Genomic DNA, 18123 nt, shown 5'->3' on the forward strand with positions numbered 1-18123 from the left:
TCTATTCTTTCGAAATCAAGTGAAGGGACCCTCAATGACTTTACCTGATAAGAAACTTTGAAGTCATTATTGTAAGTTAACAATAAAATACAGAAAAGTTTGAATACTGATGTTCATTTACAAATATTTTGTCAAAGAAAATTAAGAATTATTTTTATCGAATTATTATGAGCCAATTTTAGCATATTTGTAATAATTTTGCAATTTTTTAATCATAATTTAGATAAAGACTTTTACTGCTAAACCGATAAATGCAAATGGACAACAATAAAAATAATAAATTTCGATTATAAATGTAATGAGTATTTAGTAATAACAATTCATTCTAGCATCATAACAGTTCATTATAGGTCTTAAAAGAGATCATCAAATCAAACATAAACTGGACGAACTCCATGATCATCGAATGATCTTTGTAGACCCATAACCAGTTCTTTCTGTTCCTCATCCATTGGTTCATTTTTTTTCGTAAATTGTTTCATGATCTCATCCCCATTTGGAATTGGTAAAGTAAAGTCTTTTTTGACCTGAAGTTCACTGACAAAGAAATCCAACAAAATATCTCTCATATGAAGCATAGTGCATGATTTTTCCTGCTTCCCAAATTCCGTAAGAATCCAAGCTTTGTTAAAACTTTGGTTTTTTAGGTCATCTTCGGGCTTGATGAAGCAACTACTCTCGAATTCCGTCCTCAACCGACGAAATTCGGCTGTCTTTTCTTGAAGTAATTTTTCTCCGAATGCAAGGACTTTCATTTTGAACATTTGGTGGAAAAAGTTGTATAATTGAACGTCTACAATATTGTACTTCAAAATTAAATCAGCTGTTTTTTGGCTAAGCTCGGAGTCTTTCCTACTCCGATCGGCTGTTGAGAACCGCTTCATGAAAAATATATCCTCGACCTCCCAGCCCATCTGTTCTTTGAGCAGAACCAAACTCTCGTCAAAGTAGTCTGTGAGGAGCACGAAATCAAATTCTTGTGCAAGATCCGCGATGAAGTCGTCTATCTTTTCTTGTAAAGTTCCGTCTCTAAGGAGATTATTGAGTTAAAATAAGACGAATAGCATTGAGTAAACAATCACATCTTGTCATAGTTGTAATAATATTAAACAATGCCTGAAAATTTAACCGCGCGATTTATCCTGACGAATAATTTTGAACGCAAACTCTGCCAAAAAGATATAGTGAAAAGGTGATTGTTTTTCAAAATATTGTCTTAATAATTGTAGCCAAGAATCTATATACCTTTGTAAATATTTATTAAATCCAAGATCTTTAGATATCCCATTTACAATATTTCCCAGAGAACAGGAAGTATTATTTGGTTCTAGCCCAGCTTTATTATCATCCAACCACTTTGATATAGTTTCATCCAAGGATAGAAATTCTCCATCAGTACCTTGCCTCTGAAAATAGTTCTCTATAAAGCTTACACCAAAATTTGTAAATCCTTATCCCAATTTAATCAAAAGATCATGTCCATTAAGCATGCATTCATAATATGATAAGGTGAACATCGAGGGCAGGACTAAAGGCATGTTTCATTTTCAATCGGCATACTTTCAACTTTTCGAGACAAACGAATAACAATGTTAAAGTTGACATTTGAAAGTTACTTACGTATTTCTTATCTGCACCAAAGTAAGCAAAAGCAGAGTTAAAATGTTTGATAGGAGATCGAATAATTGTTGTGTAGAAAGTGCGAAACTTGGGAAGAATCTCATGCTGCCTTTCAGGCTTAAACCTAACATGAGCGATTTGAAAGTTGTAGTCTCCACCAGGTCGCGGAGGAAGCAGAGGTCTGAAATAGAACAAAATTTAGAGAAAAGATAGGTAGAATACCAACAAACTAAGTCATAGAGACATGTCAGGTTAAGAATAAAAGGGCTACCCCATTTCGGATAACCAAGCGATCTTACTACAATTGCTCAGACGCAACCCTTGAATAGCTCACTTAATTCGTATTAGAATTATACAAAAATTTCAGGGATTACAGATACGAGTGTCAAACTTAGATTATTCTCTGAAAGTTTCGTAAAATTTCATTCATTACTATGCGTGACATGCCACTTCCTCTTTTTTAATATTTTTGTCACAAAAAAGGTGTAATCAATCGTGCAGTACGATGGAATCACGTGGTACTTGGTTTATTATTTTCGTAGATTGAATACGATTCACCCTGATCGCTAATTCTTCCAGAACATTCCATAGGAAATAGAATCTTGAATCAACTTCGTTGTTAAACTATCAGCTCCTGCCTCCTGTGCGGACTGCGGACTGCGGGGGCAGTAGACTAGTTTAACTCTTCTCTTTTTACTGTTAACATTGGCCTCACGTAGATAGGTCGTGGGAACGACTTCTGTACAGTTCATGTTCATCATTTCTACGTACGACTACGTGTTCATCGTTTAAGTTTTACTGCTTTAGAGAAATTTGATAAGTTGATTATATTTATACCTTAGATCAAGCGACGTCTTAACACCAGTGAACGACCGGGATTCCCGGCAAGAGCTGCTCACTCCCCTGGCAAATTGCCAGATGTCTTCTCCCTGAGGTCCGGTGGCAGTTATAACACAAAGTTTAAACTGTAAACACTGTTAGTTCCGCCGTTACTAGTCCAAGTAACGAGATAGAACTTGACCACACAGCTGATCAAACACCTGAAGACCACCGGTACCTCAAGTTCCAATATCCCTTCTCAACATCATTTATTGTTCTCGTGATATTTTGTACTTCATATTTATGTTTAGGAGGGGAAAAAGAAAGAAAAATACAAAAAAGTTTAAAACAAAAAAAGCACAAAATGGAAAAACCAAGAAAGATATATGTGACTGAGACAGCAGTAATTTAACTTTAAGATATATCTCCTAATATTTATCCAAAATAATTGCAGCACAGACTGCCGATATTCAAAGATACCCATACCAGTCTTAACAAATATTTATTATTTATTGTGTTACTCATGAATTTATTGAATAGCTTATACTTATAGTTATAAACATTATTAACATATCATCGTATATCATTGTAGTTTGTGTTATTTGTCTCCCAGTTAATTCCCCTTCTTGCTTCTCGCTCGTTCAAAACTTTTATTCTTCTGTTCTAGCTCTTGGTTTCGTGACTAGGTGAATTTTAAATCTAGTGGTTTTCTCTCGGGCGTTGACTGACCAGTAGAAGTCCCCCAATCTTAAGATTGTGTTCAGCAATCTGTGTTTTATTGTATCAGTATAGCAAATAAACAATACAAATCTGATCTCAATTTCCGAGTGTTTGTAATCATGCTTTTGTCAACATTCTTCTTTCTTTTTTAATACCTATATAATTTTTACCTGGGGACCTCAGGCTATCATGTTTATAAACATAGAGATTAGGCGGAATGACAGGCTGAGCGCGGCCCAGTAATATAATTTACATTTCAAACAAAATAATTCAAGCACAAATTTAACCAAAGTTTCAACTAATTAATTCATAATTTCTCATTATACTTGGTAAATATAAATTGTAAAAACCTGTTTATCATTCTGCTCTTATTACCCCTTTAATAAATTATAAAAGTTGTCTGGTAAGAATAAGATGGGTAGATTATGTGTTCTTGTCAAATAATTCGTAGTCAAATGTTTTGAGAAATTCGCTGCAGGCTTTTTCAATGATTGCAATCTTGTCCCCGTCCATTGTGCGCCATTTCTCCGCAACTTTAGAATCTTTAATAACACCAAAGTTAGACACGGATGAATGTCCTGTCATTGAAGTGTCCACAAAGTTCGTAACTCTCTCCGTGACCGGCTTGTTCACAAAGTTATACAAATCTTCCACTTTATCGTAGGGTTTATCAACCATATCTTGGTATCGTATTCTCATGTATCTTTCTTGTAACCATGGGTCTTTGGCTGCAGTGGCGTAACGTTGCCTGTTGGCGCCCCCCTGCCGAAAAGGCGCGCCCCTGTTGGCGCCCCCTCCCCTTTTGGTGCCCCTCCCTAAAATTGAACAAATTAGGTGATTTTAGAGGATACGCCGGTAAAATCTCTAAAAAAGTGTGTATCTAGAGCAAAACGCGCAGTTTTGCTAGTACTTTAGTTAAGTTTTCGAAATTGTCCCACATTCAAACGACGATTTGGCGCCCCCCTAAGACGGCGCCCCCCTGCACAGCGGGGTCAGCAGGGCCCTTCGTTACGCCACTGTTTGGCTGTAGCCCCGTTCTTCACACCGTTAGTACACAATGCAACCGCCGCTTCGTAAATCATCTCCTCACTCATTTCCTGGGAGTCGGCTGTTTTTTGTCTGTTGCCACTGTAGAGCTCGTGAAAAGTAACCATTCTGGATCTTATAGAACAGCTCTGGGATCTCGTATCAAATGTACAACATGGAAGTTAGAGCAGCCGAACTCAGGTAACCGTTTTATTTTGTTCATTTTGGCTATTAAATGTGTGTCAGATTTGTGTAATAGACGTATTAATTGCTGAGGACTGTATTTTACACTCTAATATTATGTTCCTAGTCCTCTTGGAAGCCTTGTCTCTTGTTTATACAACTTATATTTCTCTTGTATCATGTAATACAAGTAAAGTTTGTAGATAATACTGGTTAACGTTTAGGGTGAGTTTTATATTATAGAGTTATAGTATTATGAGTGTAAGATTTGTGGATTTTGTAATATACACTGCGGTTATTTCTCCCGTATTTCTTCCCTTGCGTTGCAAGCCCTGTCTCTTGTAAAAACATAATATATTCTGCTACTAATTTTGTAGATACACTCAGTTTCTACGTCTTTTATCCTCTGGGTACGTAAAAACATAATATATTCTGCTACTAATTTTGTAGATACACTCAGTTTCTACGTCTTTTATCCTCTGGGTACGTAAAAACATAATATATTCTGCTACTAATTTTGTAGATACACTCAGTTTCTACGTCTTTTATCCTCTGGGTACGTAAAAACATAATATATTCTGCTACTAATTTTGTAGATACACTCAGTTTCTACGTCTTTTATCCTCTAGGGTATCGGAGAGGAGGAGAACTCTGTTTCAGGCCAAAGACGCATATCATGAGAATCCTACAGAGGAGAGTAGAGAGGTAGTTAAGGAGTGTAAGGATGCACTTGCAGTGAGCTACAAAGAGGTTGAGGAGGAGACTCTTGTTTCTCGGATCAGGCGGGCTGAGGATGCTGCTGACAGGTGCAAGAATAAGGAAAGTTGGGACCTTATTAATGACATAAATGGCAGGAAAAGCAAGCCATGCAGCCTGGTTGATGGAGGTAGTGCAGAGGGGAGATTGAAGAGCTGGAAGGACCACTTCACTAAGCTCCTGGGTCAACCACCATCTGTACCTGACCAGGAAATAGTTATCCAAACCATCCACCCCCAGCAGGATATAGAGACTGGTCTGTTTTGCAGGGAGGAGTTAGCGGAGGCGAGGAAGCAGATCAAGGAGGGTAAGGCCTATGGTGATGATGGCATAGCTCCAGAGATTCTCAAAAGAGTGGACATGGACGACCTGATTCTAGAGTTCTGTAACAGCGCTCTGGTTGATGGAAAAATCCCTGATCAATGGCGGCAACTCAACATCGTGCCTGTGCCAAAGAAAGGAAATCTAACTAAAGTGGATAACTACAGAGGAATCGCTCTTACGTCCATTGTTAGTAAGACCCTGAATCGTATGATCCTTAACAGAATCAAACCAGCGATGGAGAAAATCCTGAGGATCAACCAAAACGGATTTCGGGAGGGACGCAGTACCACCAGCCACATTCTGTGTCTAAGGAGGATCTTGGAGGGGGCCAGAGACAAAAACCTGACCGCCCTTCTCTTGTTCATCGATTTTAAGAAGGCCTTTGATAGCATTCATAGGGGTATATTGATGAAGATACTCCTGGCATATGGGATACCAGAGCCCATTGTTAGGCTGATAGATGCTATGTACAAGGACACCATGGCACGAGTCATCACGGAGGATGGTCTGACTGAAGCTTTCCTTATACTCGCTGGAGTTATGCAGGGAGATACACTGGCGCCATACCTCTTCGTGATTGTCATTGACTGTGTGATGACAACAGCACTTAGAGGCAAAGATCTGGGCTTCACTGTCAACCCTAGAAGAAGCAGGAGATACCCAGCAGTTAAGATGACAGATGTCGACTTTGCTGACGATCTTGCACTGACAACAGACACCGCAGAGCAAGCGCAAGATCTTCTCCTCAGTGTGGAGCTGGCTGCTAACTCTGTTGGACTTCACCTCAACAAGAGTAAGACGAAGTACATCAGAGTCAATCTCTCTGAGTCTGACTCTACCGTCATTAAAGCAGCAAGTGGGCAGGAGACAGAGCAAGTAGATGACTTTGTCTACCTTGGAAGCAGAATAATGAGTGCGGAGAAGGACTTTGATGTTAGGAAAGCAAATGCATGGGGGGCCTGTCATCAGTTAAAGACAACCTGGAAGTCTGGAATGCGCAGGGACTTAAAGATCCGTGTCTTTCGAGCAACGGTTGAGCCCGTACTCCTGTACGGCTCTGAAGCTTGGACGATAAGCCAATCCATGACTAAGCGGATCAATGGATGCTACACTAGAATGCTCCGGATGGCCTTGAACATACGTTGGCCACAAATCATCAACAACAGTGATTTATACGGCAACATCCCCAAGCCATCAGCGATGATAGCCTCCAGAAGAATGAGACTGGCTGGACATGTAGCCAGGCATGACGACCTTCTGGCAAACCAACTTCTGTTCTGGGACCCTCAGCATGGAAACAGGAGACCGGGGAGGCCCCACCTTACGTTTCTGGACATGCTAAAGAAGGACACCAGCCTTTCCTGTGTTGAAGAGATAAGATCTGTTATGCTTGACCGCGACGTGTGGCGAGGAATTGTAGTTGCTCGGACCAAGAAGCCGACTTAAGTAAGTCAGTAAGTCAGTTATCCTCTGGCCCCTAGGGTTAGCTGACTCCAAGGAAAATTACCAACTGCCAAGGTTTGATTCCTAGCAGTCGAACTCGAAACCTCTTAAAAAGACCCCGATGTTCCTTCTCTTGCTCTGCAAGCCCTGACTCTTGTTTATACAATTTAGGTACTACAAACCCGCTAGTCGAAAGCTTTGTTCGAGGAAATTTTATAAATCAGTTATATCTTTATATGACTAAGTTTTAATTTATTTTCATCGTCTAGCTCTGTTATACTGCAGAAAGTATGGATTTTATTTGACAATGAGGACAACGTTGTAAGTATTCGGATTCCCTAAACGATACTTCTTTCTTTATATCTAAAGTTTGTTCGCCAATGGGGTGTGTCTGGGTGTCAAAGATCTTCAAGGTGGGTGCTACTTGTGATGAACTCTAGAAGAGTAGAAGGATGGGATGGTAATACTGTAATACTCGGTCTGGCCGTCTGGAAGCCCATAGAATTCCAGTTCAGAAACCGAGTAAGGAGGTGCGGCTACTGATGAGAAGCCTCCTTAAAGTTTATTTGGGTTAGAAACGACATCTGGGTCCCTACCCTCGCACAAGATTATTCTCAGACTCAATTTTCTTGTTGTGTTCCACAACTGTACTTCTGTACACTTCAGTGATTGGGCTGATGACTACAGTGAAAGCGCTGTTGACTCTAGTGAAAGTAATATCGTCTGGAAGCCCATAGAATTCCAGTTCAGAAACCGAGTAAGGAGGTGCGGCTACTAATGAGAAGTCTCTTTAAAGTTTATTTGGGTTAGAAACGACATCTGGGTCCCTACCCTCGCACAAAATTATTTTCAATTTTCTTGTTGTGTTCCACAACTGCATCAAAAATTGTCAATCACAACCAAAGTTATGACTTTATGAATAGTCATAGCGTGAGCGTAAATGTGAGCTGGTCATGACGTATCATAAAGAGATAAAGCATGGCAACGCGCGTTGCTAACCAGTGCTTGCTCGCGCACGTGCAATCTCTTGCTGTTGCTACGCAACGACGCACTGACGCAGTAAAATTTTGTTGAATGGACGACATTATTCTAACGTTTATTTTGCCTCACTTACGACGTTAATTATAAAATGCTTTAATCAAAATTCTAAGAATGCAGTGTCCTATTTTTATCCTTTTTCTACAACCCTGCTAAAAATCGCAAGGTTCCAACTTCATTTGCAAGCTGAAATTGTCCACAAAGAAGGGTCAGTTTTTGGTCAATTTTCAGTGTTTTTTTCAATGTTTTTTTCAGTGTTTTTTCGCCGCGGCGTTGCCGGCGGAATTTCGTCAATTTTAAAATATAATATAGATATTTCTCTTGTGCAAGTGAAGTTTGTAAATAATACTAGTTAACGTTAAAGTTGAGTTAGTGGATTTCACGGCCGGGATTTCACTGCCGCAGTTAAAAAGGGTAGGAGTAAATACCCGCTGAGTCAAAACCCGCATTAGGAATAGGTGACCACATAGTATCTTAACCAATAATTTTATAATCAGTTCTTTCTCGTGGATAATTAAGTCATAATTAAGTAATTAAGCACCACATTCCATGATCATAAGAGCATAAGTAATGGTCCGAACACCGACTATTACACCTCATTACTACCGTCTTGAACCGCTTTCCATTTTTATTTAAATCGTTTTAGAAATTAAGCCTTGTTAACTCCGCACCCAGCACCACACCCACCTATTATATTTGAAAACACGCATAACATTTTCGTATGAAAGTATGAACTCTCTCTGCAGTCCAAACAGACCCCAAACACTAACAGTGCCCCCTCCCTAACACCCCTGTTCCATGCCCAATGAACGATGAACGAGGATGCACACGAGAATATGATTTCCATAATTTCGACGAAATTTCATACTTTCATAAAGCTATAAAGGTATCCTCGCGGTGATCCTCGTGCGATCCTCGTGGGATCCTCGCGATGATACCCATATACCCTGAACATACCCAAAACCCAGGTTTAAGGTGCTCTACTTGTAGCTAGTGGTCTCCTGAACTCATATATGAAATTTCATCAAGATTGGACAAAAAATGATGAGGAGAAAACCCTCGCGATACCCTCGCGAGGATGGAAATGTCCAATCATTTCATCGCGAGGACATCATCCTCGTGGGAAATTGTGCACGATGATGATTTACCCTCGCGAGGATGAGTATTTGCGCGAGGATTTGGAGGCATCGTTCACAATTTCCCATGAGGATGATTTCCTCGCGATGAAATTATTGGACATTTCCATCCTCGCGAGGGTATCGCGAGGGTTTTCTCCTCATCGCACGATGATGAAATTCGAATAAATCACTGATTTTTCCAAAAAGGTATGACAAATTTGGTATTGTGAAAATTCTCACAGTCTCTAGAAAACAGTGGTACAAAAATTTTAAAAATCCGAGCAAGTTTATTTTTATCGTGCACCCCCTAGTATCATCGCGAGGATCCCACGAGGATCGCACGAGGATCGCACGAGGATCACCGCGAGGATACCTATATGAAATTTCGACGAAATTATGGAAATCATATCCTCGTGTGCATCCTCGTTCATCGTTCATTGGGCATGGAACAGGGGTGTAATAAGCTTATGGTATAACATTACAGCGAATCTTCCCGGGCTAACTCAATTATGCAGCTACATATACAGTAATGGGAAAGAGAGCGAGACCCGTAACTCTTACCATTCTGCTCAAGCTATTTTATGTAACATTTGTGGTACAAAACCATCAATTAAACCACTTACCACCTACCGATTAAAAAACCCTTTACCATTTAACTTCCTCATAGTTTTGTCGGCACTATACCGAAAAAACCAGCCCCGTAACTCTTACCGTTTTCTTGATTAAGCCGCTCGGAAATTACACACGCACGCATGCACACACAGAAAACACACATCTTGAAAATATTATTATAGATATTTCTCTTGTGCAAGTAAAGTTTGTAAATAATACTAGTTAACGTTAAAGTTGAGTTTGTGGATTTTAATAGTTTCTGTGTAAGATCATTGAATTTTTTATTTGCTGAATTCTGTAATATTCACTTTGTGGTTATTTCTCCCATATTTTTTCCCTTGCGTTGCAACTGCAAGCCCTGTCTCAGTGTTTCTTGTGAAAACATAGTAAAATCTGCTAATACTTTTGTTGATACTCCCTGTTTCTACGTCTTTACTTGTTATTCTCTGGTCCCTTGGGTTAGCTGACTCAGTGACTCCGGGCCAGAGGAATTGAAATTTATAGAGACCCTTTATCTTACTATATATAAAGCAAGACGATATATATATATATTTGAGACATTCAGTGAAACAGTAAAACACCAAATTCACATTAAGCTATCGATTGTGTAATCTTTACATGTCTCATTCTGAAAGCAAGTTTATTAAAATAACTGTTCTATGAAGTAAATTAAAAATATGACAAAAATAGATCATAACTGAGATGGGAAATTTGTGAGTAAGTCTCATTCAATCATAAGATATAAACAAAAGATGCAGAGGTGAAAGTAAACATCAAAATGTAAGTGTCTGTGGAAAGATTAATATTAAAGCATATCATATAAAGGTCAATTTTTTATTTCATTAAGAGCACTACGTTTATTAAGTCCTCCAAAATCACTGAGGGTCATAAGCTGGTTTTGCCAAAATGATTCTCTTTCTTTAGCAACCCTACTTCTATCTTCTAAGGTTAAACATTTTATAAAATCTAGCTTTTCAAAAATAATAACCTCTATCTGATCGGATAACTCATTGTCAAACGTTTTTAAGGGCTCTTTGGTAAGATTATGGAACTGGTTATCGTTAAAATGACAAGAAATTTCACAACTCCTAACCGCTTTCCTAATATGTGATTTGTGGTTCTGCCATCTGGTCTTAAAATTGTTAACTGTGCTTCCTACTGAAGCACGTCTGCAGACTTTATCCCTTACTAGATAGCACACCCCTACTGTGTTGCAGTCTAGTTGTCCAATGATGTTAACAGTGTACCCCGAGTGGTAGCTCTGAGCTGTTTTTGATTCACAAATATACATTCTACAGGCTTTACATCTGGAGTTACAATGATAACATCCCCCCTCTTCTATACTAGTAGGCAGAGCCACATTTTCAGTGTTAGAGTTTAAAGCTATAACATTACTATCTTCATGATACTTACGATCTTCTGAAAGTTTACTCGGAACTAAAGTTTCTTTGATAGTTTTGTTACCACGATATGAAACAAATACTTTACTAGGCTGGATCACAGACTTTAAAAGGGGGTCTAGGCCAAGGATAAATTTATTCTTGTTAACTATTTTACCAATTGGAGGTAAGTTAGGGTCAAAATCACAAACTAAAGGAAAACATCTTTCACTCTTCTTACTATTAGAGCTTGTAAGGTTTTTTGAAATCAGATCATCCCGTTTAAGTAACTCAACTTTCTCAAAGGATTTATGGATAAGATCTTTATTGTAATTCCTATCTTCTAGATATTCACTAAATTCAATTTTACATTTCAAATACTCTTCTTCCTCTGAACAGTTTTTGAACACTCGATGTGCTACTCCATATGGAATATTCTCTGCTATGTGTGTAGGGTTGCAGGATTGTGGGAGTAAATAGCTATGGGCATCACTAGGTTTGCAGTACGTCCTAGTTTCTAGCTTGCAATTTTTCGAGTAAATAAACAGGTCTAGAAATTCAGTCCCCTCTGTAGAAGGTGTCGACATTGTAAACTTGAGGTTTGGATGGTATTGATTGAGCCAAAGTAGGAACTGGTATAGCTTCTCCAGTGACTCAGTCCAGGTGATGTATATGTCGTCACGGTATCTGCCATAGAACTCAGGGGTTGTGATTTCTTGGCTCTCCACTATCTTACTGTCCAAGGGGCTGAGAGCTGAGTCTGCATACTGGCAAGCATTATTTGGACCCATCGCAGTTCCACTTGTCTGTACATACATGTTGCCATTGAAAACAGTGATGTTGTTATCCAGGGTTATCTCCAAAGCTTCCATAACGCAGTCTGTGGAGAAAAGTTTAGTACTTCTTTGGTCTAGTAAGGTTCTACAGGCTGGTAGTCCAATCTCCTTTGAAATGCTGGGGAACATGTTTACAATATCAAATGTAACGTGGTAGATGGTCTTCCCAGTCAATCTTCCTGACTCATTGAGTTCTTTCATCTTCATAAGTAGATCATTAGAATCCATGAGGCAGTGGGGCAGGGTTACCTTCTTTAGTTCTTCTGCTGTGAATATTGAGAGGTTCTTGATGTAAGAGTTACATCCAGTGCTGATAAGTCTCCCAGGGTAGTTTTTCTCTGGTTTGTGAGCTTTCAGGTTCATGTAGTTTACTCCAGGTTCATTTTCCTCTTCACTAGGTGTTACCCATTCCATAAAGTTTGGGGTCATGCCAGGGCAGTCAGCATCGCTGAGTATTTCAGAACCCACTCTTTAATGGTGATGATGGTTGTGTGGATCTGTTGTTGTTGATCCGATACTTGTTTGAAAGTGCTCTGATCTTTTAGAGCAGCTTCTACTCTATTGATGTAGTCTGATTTGTCTAACACAAAGAACCCTGTCCCTTTATCAAATAATCGAATTACAGCATCATCCCAGCTTTTGAGCTCTTGGATTGCTTTTGTAGTCTCCTTGTCTACATTCCTAGGAGCTGGCTTTGGTTTTCTAGGGTGATTAGATATCTGTTTCTTGACATTGCTGATGAGCAGTTCTAATGCATGATTACCACTGTTAGAGAAATTCTTCTTCTTTGAGGTTTTTATTCCTAGAACTTTCTCCATTTGCTTTACCTTCTGGTCAAGGGTTTTCTCATGTTCTTCTACATTTTGGGTGGGGATTACAACTCTACTGAGGACGAAACTCATTCTAAGTGAGTTTGCCCAGGAGTTTACATCTTCTACTAGTTTATCTATGTTCGTTTTAGAAGGAGTAACTGCAAATGATTCTCCAAGGTGGAAGACAAACTTATGAGCATTTGTAACTGTTTTGGACGAGAGATTAATGACAGTTTTGTCTAATGCAGCTTGGCTGACATTGTTTCTGTTAAGTGGTCTTGATTTTATCCCATCCCTCCTGTGTTTATGGACAGATTTCCTTTTTCTAGGTTTAGTGACTTTTGATTTTTTCTCCTTGCGCCTACGAGTTCTCGTTTTTGTTAGAGATATCCTGGGTACTTCTGGTTGTTCTGGTAATGAAGTATAGCTGTTTTTGATGTATACCTCTGTTCCATTCACCTTGTCTCTATTTAACTTAGAATCGTGTGTTTTCTCACATTCCAGTTTCTGTTGGCGGATCTTGTGTTGGACAGTAGCCATACCTCTCTCAAAATGGTTTGTTGGCACAGCAGTTTTAAACTCATTTTCCAGTTTGTAGTAGTTCTCTCTTAGTCTGTTTGACCAGTTGTGGTAGTAGAGGATTAAGATATCCAAGATTCTGCTAGCTGTGAATATCATCATACTGGCGGTCAACTTCTCTAAAACAGGGTCTCTGACACTACACTGAAATTGACACTGTTCAAAGATACCTTTTGGTATTGTTGATTGTTGCTTGCTTTTCATAAGGTAGAAGTACTGCTGTTGTATACGGATGTTTTTCCTTCCAGCATTAGACAAAGCAGCAATAAACCTATCGGAAGTGTTAGTAGGTCTGTGGTACATATTTTGGGGGAGACTTTGTTGCGATGAGTGTGGAGAGTGTATTAACAAAGTTTACAGACTGGTGCACAAACATGAACGTAAACAAAACACTGATATGACAAGGACAGGATGAACTTCTGGATCACTCTACTGGTAGAAGAATATATATATTTATTTATCCGCACCATTTTACTGACACCACGGCATCAACTTTAACACAGGTTTCCGCAAAAACCGTACAAGATATAAAACTGAAACTTTTTTAACTGATTCAAATGCTTTAATGGCCTTCAAATCAGCATGAAAAAATCGAAAATCGGCCAAGGAATAAGAATTTTAGTACCCTAAATTTGGACCCCCAAGTGGTGTCAAAAACGCGAATTAAATAGGTAATAATTATTTTTACTGGGAGACTTTAGGGTAGGAAACTGATCCGGCCACCAAAGAGCCTTGACACCAGTCTTAAAGGTTTGACGGGTTCCTGCTAGTGTAAAGAAACGTGTTGGTTTTTCTTGGGAGGATTATGACATTGCTTGTATCACGTTTTGATAAATAATCACAGTGCTGGCAAGCACGAGTGGTGTCTTTATTTGGGGTATACTATGTACCCCCTTTACTATTGTACCCCCTTTACTATTATACCCCCTTTGGTACACATTTGAAGCCTCTTTCGTGCACGCGAAGCGTGCACTCCGGCAGGAGTTTTTCAGGCATTATAGACTCATCGGAAGTCGTTCAGCAGATTTATTTTTAGTTCAAAACATTCTAATTTGATGTCAAAGATGACAGGAATAAAAAATAGTTATGTTGAGATTTTTAAGAAATTTGCATAAAATACTCGCCAGCACTGTTATACGAAATTCGGTAAAAAACCCAAAATCGCCATATTCAGGTGCCTTAAAAACCATGTTCAAATTGAGTTTGAGATCTGAAATTTTTCAGGGCGTCTAGACGTTGACCAAATCGACTGCAAAAAAAGTTTCAGATTTCAGGAGCATTGGGAAGTGGGTTTTCTAGAACCCCTGTTTTACGACAGATTGTCGTGATATCTATCTATCACAATGCTGGCAAGCATGACCGTGCCTCTTATATTCACAATACTATTTACCCTCTTTACTATTTACCCCCTTTACTATTTACCCCCTTTACTATTTACCCCCTTTACTATTTACCCCCTTTACTATTTACCCCCTTTACTATTTACCCCCTTTACTATTTACCGCCTTGACTTTTATACCCCCTTTACTAGTATACCCCTTTATTGTTTTTCAAGCATTAAGACTCATCGAAAGTAGTTCAGCAGGTATATTTAAGTTCAAAACATTCTAATTTAATTTTAAATATGACAGGAATAAGAAATAGTTATGTGAAGGTTTTTGAGAAATTTGCGCAAAATACGCGCCAGCATGTTATACGAAATTCGGTAAAAAAACCCAAAATCGCCATATTCAGGTGCTTTAAAAACCATGTTAAAATTGTGTTAGAGATCTGAAATTTTGCAGGGCGTCTAGACGTTGACCAAATCGACTGTAAAAAAAGTTTCAAGTTTCAGGAGCATCGGAAAATGGGTTTTCTAGAACCCCTGTTTTACAACAGATTGTCGGGACATATCACAGTGCTGGCAAGCACGACCGTTGCATTTATTGTGGGTATACTATGTTCCCCATTTACTATTATACCCCCTTTACTATTATACCCCCTTTACTATTATACCCCCTTTGGTACACGTTACAAGCCTCTTTTGTGCACGCGAAGCGTGCACTCCGGCCGGAGGCGGCGGCCGAAGGCCGCCGCCTCCGGCAGGAGTTTTCCAGGCATTAAGACTCATCGGAAGTCGTTAAGCACAATTATTTTTAGTTCAAAACATTCTAATTTGATGTCAAAGATGACAGGAATAAAAAATAGTTATGTTGAGATTTTTAAGAAATTTGCATAAAATACTCGCCAGCACTGTTATACGAAATTCGGTAAAAAACCCAAAATCGCCATATTCAGGTGCCTTAAAAACCATGTTAAAATTGAGTTAGAGATCTGAAATTTTTCAGGGCGTCTAGACGTTGATCAAATCGACTGCAAAAAAAGTTTCAGGTTTCAGGAGTATCGGGAAATGGGTTTTCTAGAACCCCTGTTTTACGACAGATTGTCGTGATATATATATATATACATTTGACCAAAACCCATAATCATGGGTAGAGTGTACCGCTGCCAGTGTCTCTCTTTTCCAAACAAAAGGAAATGATATTAATTTGAGGAACCGTCCGCTAATGCAAATTGATACCGAGAATGAAATCGGTCGCTCGCTTTTCCCATTCATTCACGGCTTACGAATTGTAATAAAGCTTATTAAATGGGAAAAGCGAGCGACCGATTTCATTCTCGGTATCAATTTGCATTAGCGGACGGTTCCTCAAATTAATATCATTTCCTTTTGTTTGGAAAAGAGAGACACTGGCAGCGGTACACTCTACCCATGATTATGGGTTTTGGTCAAATATCATTTCTTTTTGATTATAATGTCAGGATAATTTACACAATCGAAACTTCATTAACAAGGAGGTAATTCCGACGATTTCGAAATTCTGCCTTTGAAAACGTTTCCTTGTGTTTAGTTAGGTATATCTGTCGATAACCGACTGAATATGGCACTTTTTACTCATTCAAGTTGGCATTAAATTCATATATAATGCCATTTAAATATCGTGGAAAGCAGAATATATTCGAAATCACGAATGAGCAAAATTCTCACCTTTCGCACGTGCAAACTTTGAGCGGACGTTGCGTGCGCATACAATATTGAATCACCGTAAATTTTTGCATAGTGGTATTTAATATATAGTTTGATAAGCATGCAAAGTTTCAGAAGATTTCAAAAAGAACTTGGATCACAACGGGACTCCAAAGTTGATAAAAATCGTGAAAATCAAAATTTTTAGTAATTTTAGCTATTTTAAATAAATTTGGGCGTGTCCCCACGTGTGCAACTTTTTGATTTTTAACTTTAAAACTAGCCTATAACACAATTTACACCTTTAAGAAGCAAAATTGAGCTCCACAACCCAAGGGATGACCCAACACCAGAGAATACTAATTCACAACTTTTGTGTTTTTATAAAATTATTCTTCAAAAAAGCACTAACTTCAATAGCAAATATCTTTATGAAGGAGCAAGGTAGGAAACTATTCCGGTAGATTTTCGGAATGCTTGAACAATTATCTAAGATAAAAATGTCCTCAGATTTTGAATAAAATTACTCCTTAATAGCGTAAAATCGATTTGAAAAGTTGTTACTTTGTCAAAAATCAAGTTTTTAAAACACTTAATTTGATGACGTCATCAAGTGATGATGATGACGTTAAATTATTTTTCAATAAAATGTAAACTGAAGTTTAAACGATTATCTTTAAAACCTGTGGTTCGAGATGACTGTATCGTTTATACTTTCGAATCTACGGACACTTAAATGTAGGCTACAATTGACTGCAAAAAGCGTCTATATTATATAATATATATATATCTTCACGACAATCTGTTGTAAAACAGGGGTTCCAGAAAACCCACTTCACGATACTCCTGAAACATGAAATTTTTTTTAAAGTCGATTTGGACAAGGTCTAGACGCCCTGCAAAGTTTCAGATCTCTAACTCAATTTTAACATGGTTTTTAAGGCACCTGAATATGGCGATTTTGGGTTTTTTACCTAATTTCGTATAACATGCTGGCGCGTATTTTGCGCAAATTTCTTAAAAACCTCCATATAACTATTTCTTATTCCTGTCATCTTTAACATTGAATTAGAATGTTTTGAACTTAAATGTACCTGCTGATCTACTTTCGATGAGTCTTAATGCCTGGAAATCAATAAAGGGGATATAATAGTATAGGGGGTAAATAGTATTGTGAATATAAGGGCGACGGTAATGCTTGCCAGCATTGTGATATTCAGGGATAGACGCTTTGCCAGTCAATTGTAGCCTGTATTTAATTGTCCATAGATTCAAAAGTATAAAAGATAAAGCCATTTCCGACCACAGGTCTTGCAAATAATTGTTTCCACTTTAGTTTACATTGTATAAAAAAATTATTTGACGTCATAAACACCCCTTGATGACGTCATCAAGTTAACCGTTTTTAAAACTTGATTTTTGACAAAGTAATAACTTTTAAAATTAATTTTAAACCATTAAGGAGTAATTTTATTCAAAATCTGAGGAGATTTTCATCTTAGATAATTGTTCAAGCATTCTGAAAATTTACCGGAAAGTTTTTCTAGCTTGCTCTTTCATAAAGATATTCGTCATTGAAGTTTGTGCTTTTTTGAAGAATTATTTTATAAAAACGTCAATTTTGCGATTTAGTATTCTCTGGTGTTGGGCCATGCCTTGAGTTGAGAAGCTCAGTTCTGCTTCCTATAGGTATAAATTGTGCATTAGGCTAGTTTTGAAGTTGAAAATCGAAAAGTTGCACACGTGGGGACACGCCCAAATTGATAGAAAATTGCTAAAATCACTGAAAATTGCTGTTTTCGTCATTTTCTGTCAACTTTAGAGTGCCGTTGTGATTACAGTTCTTCTTGA

At 38.3% G+C, this 18123-nt stretch overlaps 1 protein-coding gene across 1 annotated transcript in view; it reads right to left on the minus strand.

The window, feature by feature from the left end:
• Positions 1-20: 20 nt before the first annotated feature.
• The window catches only part of LOC134811868 (galactosylceramide sulfotransferase-like), a 29977-nt gene continuing 11874 nt past the window's right edge, over positions 21-18123 (minus strand). The window contains exons 2-4 of the mRNA XM_063818981.1: positions 1621-1801; positions 1246-1406; positions 21-1029 (exon numbers count right to left, since the gene is read on the minus strand). Coding sequence (XP_063675051.1) covers positions 372-1029; positions 1246-1406; positions 1621-1801 — 1000 coding nt within the window. The 3' untranslated portion in view covers positions 21-371. The remainder of the gene's footprint in view (positions 1030-1245; positions 1407-1620; positions 1802-18123) is intronic.

The sequence above is a fragment of the Bolinopsis microptera genome, chromosome 1, assembly GCF_026151205.1.
Source record: "Bolinopsis microptera isolate Bmic1 chromosome 1, MBARI_Bmic_1.0, whole genome shotgun sequence".
Lineage (NCBI taxonomy): Eukaryota > Metazoa > Ctenophora > Tentaculata > Lobata > Bolinopsidae > Bolinopsis > Bolinopsis microptera.